Below are 3291 nucleotides of genomic sequence, written 5' to 3'. Positions count from 1 at the left end.
ACAGGGTGCTTCCCGTGAACTCAGAATCTTGAAATTTGGTACGAAGCAACGTCTTATACCATAGATAAAGGAAAAATTACAAAAACCATAAATTTTTAGTTACATCACATAATTTTTTTTTTTTTAATAATTTTAAACTTACTACCTATTTCCTCATAAACGCGTAGAGGTATTAAATTGAAATTCATACCAAATACTCAGGTCTATAATACCTTTAAGCTGTAACAAAATCAAACTTCTATGTCAACGCAATCAAAAGAAACAGCAATTTAAGCTGCATATTTTGAAACTCGCAAGTACTCGCAAGGGAATCAAAACCTAAAGGGTACTTCCAGTCGACCTAGAATCTTGAAATTTGGCATGAAGCTACGTTTTAGGTTTTAATAAATGAACGAACTTTGTAAACCTTTCAGGTTTGTACGGAACCCTCGGTGCGCGAGTCTGACTCGCACTTGGCCGGTTTTTTTAATTATAGCTTCGTAGTCGGCTTTAAAATAATTGGGCTTAGTTACTAATATATGATTATTGTTTTTGTTAATGGGTAGAACGGGCACTATTTCCACAGCTGGGTGAAATTTATCCAACTTTCTGATTGGGTCAATACATTTGTTAACTTTGACTTGGTCAATGTCGGAAAGTACCAGGTTAGACCTGGTACTGGTATTTTATTTTGGGAGTTAGTAATAAAGTTAAATTGTTTCAAATTATTTAAAGCCATGAAATCAGCTAGACGATTCCTAAGACAAGCAGTGCCAGATGCAGGGGGAGGACAGTGCGTACCTGTATCCTGAGGCATCCAGTTAATACAGCTCAGATTAAAGTCACCGACTATTAATGTCGAACTATTGATGTTGATGTCTATAATCAAATTGCAATTTTCAATAAAGTGATCAAAAATTTCTGTACGTACAGGAGGGGGCAGATAGACGGCACATATTTTTAGTGTTTTAATAGTTGCATTTGCTCCAGTGTCGATACTAACCCATAAGTCTTCACATTTACTTTCCCATTCTACCAAGCGAGATGAACTGAATTTATTTGAAACTGCTATTAGCACTCCACCGCCTGTTTTTTTATTTTTATTTAAAGGAGATGTTTCGCGATCCCTTCTGTATACCGAGTAAGAATCATTAAACAGTTCAGAATCAAAAATACTGCCACAGAGCCATGTTTCGGTTAGGACGTAAACATCGTACTCACAGTTATGTATGTGTTGACGTACCTCTGCAAGATTACCTCGTAAACCCCTAGTGTTTTGATAGAAACATTTTATAGAATTGAATTTGAAAAGAAAAACTCAAGTAACATTCTTAAAATAATACAAAGACAACGGTTTTAGGTTAACAATTTGAGATTTTCATGATCTCGTATAAGTAAGCTTTGAGAATGTTCATCCTTTTTCATAAATACCCGACCATTGCGGACCCAAACAAACTTAAATCCCAGTTCCTTAGCTCGTACTCGCGTCGCTGCATGAAGAGCTTTATTTTCTGGTGAGAGATGCTCAGTAATAAAAATAGGCACAGGTTTGTCTGTGGCTATACCGAGATGGCTTGAATTGAGTTTGTCGCTTGAGTTGGTTTTGTTGAACTGGATGGATGCTGCCAGGAAAGTGTCTCTCAATCGAGGGCTGTTGAATTTAACTAGTACTGATCTGGGCCGTGTATTTTGCTTGTCTTTCTTGGCAGTCCTAGTGCAAAGTTGTATGTCGGTTTCCTTTATGTCACAGCCTATCACTCTGCTTAGCTGAAGAACAGTTGACACTAAGTTTTCTGCCCTGTGTTCGGGTACACATTGCATTTCTATATTGCTAGAACGAGCTTGCTGTTCTAAAATATTCACGCGCATAGTCATATCTTTCAGTGAACTTTGTAAATCATAGTTGTCTTTTTCCAGTTTTTGTATCTTAATGGACTTTTCCTCTAGCGTTATCTTCACTGCTTCGTACTTTTCGTTAAAAAATGACAGCGACTTTTTGAATTCCGATACCATATCCCTGATAGTGTTGAGTTGGTCTTGTACGAAGCACTTCATCGCGTCCTGTAATGCGCTCTGGATTTCTTGCCTAATCATATCCCTGAGAGAGTTGCTCTCAATTTCTGGCGAAGATAGTTCTGTACGGGGTCTCTTGCAGCGGGTTGTGATATTAACATTCTCCCCATCCATTGCATTAAGAATATCGGAGTCAGATTGTGTAGTGGTTCGTGCTATAGGAGTCTTCGGGGGCGATTTTTCTGAAGACATTGTTTATTTCGGCTCAATAAAGAACAAAAAAAAAGTAATGTTTTTTTAGTTATTTTCTACCGAATAATATTTATTTTTCTACTCTGGTATTATTAGCACCTCTAGCGGCCAGTAGCGGAATTAATTAGTTCGTTTATTCGCCACTCGTAATCTTAATGGCGCTAGTTGTCATACAGTCTTCTGGGTTCAAAGTCCAATCATTCAAATATTTTTCTTAACGGTTTCTTTAATCTTGTTTTATTTGATATAATTACACAATGATGGTAAAAACCTGTTCAAGTAAGTTGTAGCTGCTCCTTGTTCGATGTTAAACCTTATTATGATTTTGTTTGCACTGATATATTGTTTATTATTATGTTTAACATTTGAGTAAAAAATTGTTATTGTTACTGATGCACTGTACTGTAGTATTCACCAATAATGTCCGTTGAACAATAAAGTAATAGCACTCCACCGCACTACTTTTCACTTCGTTTATCGTGTTAATTTAATATTTAATATTTTAAAAGTAAGCAAGTGATGTAAACAGTTCAAGTGTTGCCATCGTATTAACGTAGTAATTTTGCGGAAGATGCATTGCTATGTGGGCTATTGTCGGGGGTTTTGAAATCGTAATTTCATAATTATGTATTTAGAGCATGTCTGTACTTTGGCCCGCCCTACACGTCAAACGGCTGGCTGGTTACTGACACTTGGGGTATCGTTTATCTTTTATTTTTCCTTAACCAAAAAGGGAAATACTGGAAGAGGCACCGATACTATGATAAGTAGACAGTTGCGATTTTCCCACAATCATGATGATTTCTATTGGTAAAAGATGATAGATTGTTTTTGTTTTCGGAACTGGTCCGCACGCACAGTTAGTTGAGCCTTACAATTTTGGCGCCCTGGTTGAAGAAAGTGTGGGGGGGGGGGAGGAAGTGGCTCCAAGCATTTGTTGATGTTCATGCACAATTTGAACTTCATTTTATTTAGCAGTTTATGAGATAATTTGATATTCGTTGATAAAGAAATAAATTGTTGCAAATACACGTTACTTTGTTGTAA

The 3291-nt window shown here is 36.8% G+C and overlaps 1 protein-coding gene across 1 annotated transcript; it reads right to left on the bottom strand.

Annotated features, from left to right (window-relative positions):
• Positions 1-1335: 1335 nt before the first annotated feature.
• Positions 1336-2244, bottom strand: LOC113502703. Its single transcript, XM_026884355.1, has one exon. The coding sequence runs from the start codon at positions 2242-2244 to the stop codon at positions 1336-1338; it is 909 nt and encodes a 302-aa protein (XP_026740156.1).
• Positions 2245-3291: the final 1047 nt, after the last annotated feature.

The sequence above is a fragment of the Trichoplusia ni genome, chromosome 17, assembly GCF_003590095.1.
Source record: "Trichoplusia ni isolate ovarian cell line Hi5 chromosome 17, tn1, whole genome shotgun sequence".
NCBI classification, from domain to species: domain Eukaryota; kingdom Metazoa; phylum Arthropoda; class Insecta; order Lepidoptera; family Noctuidae; genus Trichoplusia; species Trichoplusia ni.
This window is presented reverse-complemented; position numbering and strand designations above follow the sequence as displayed.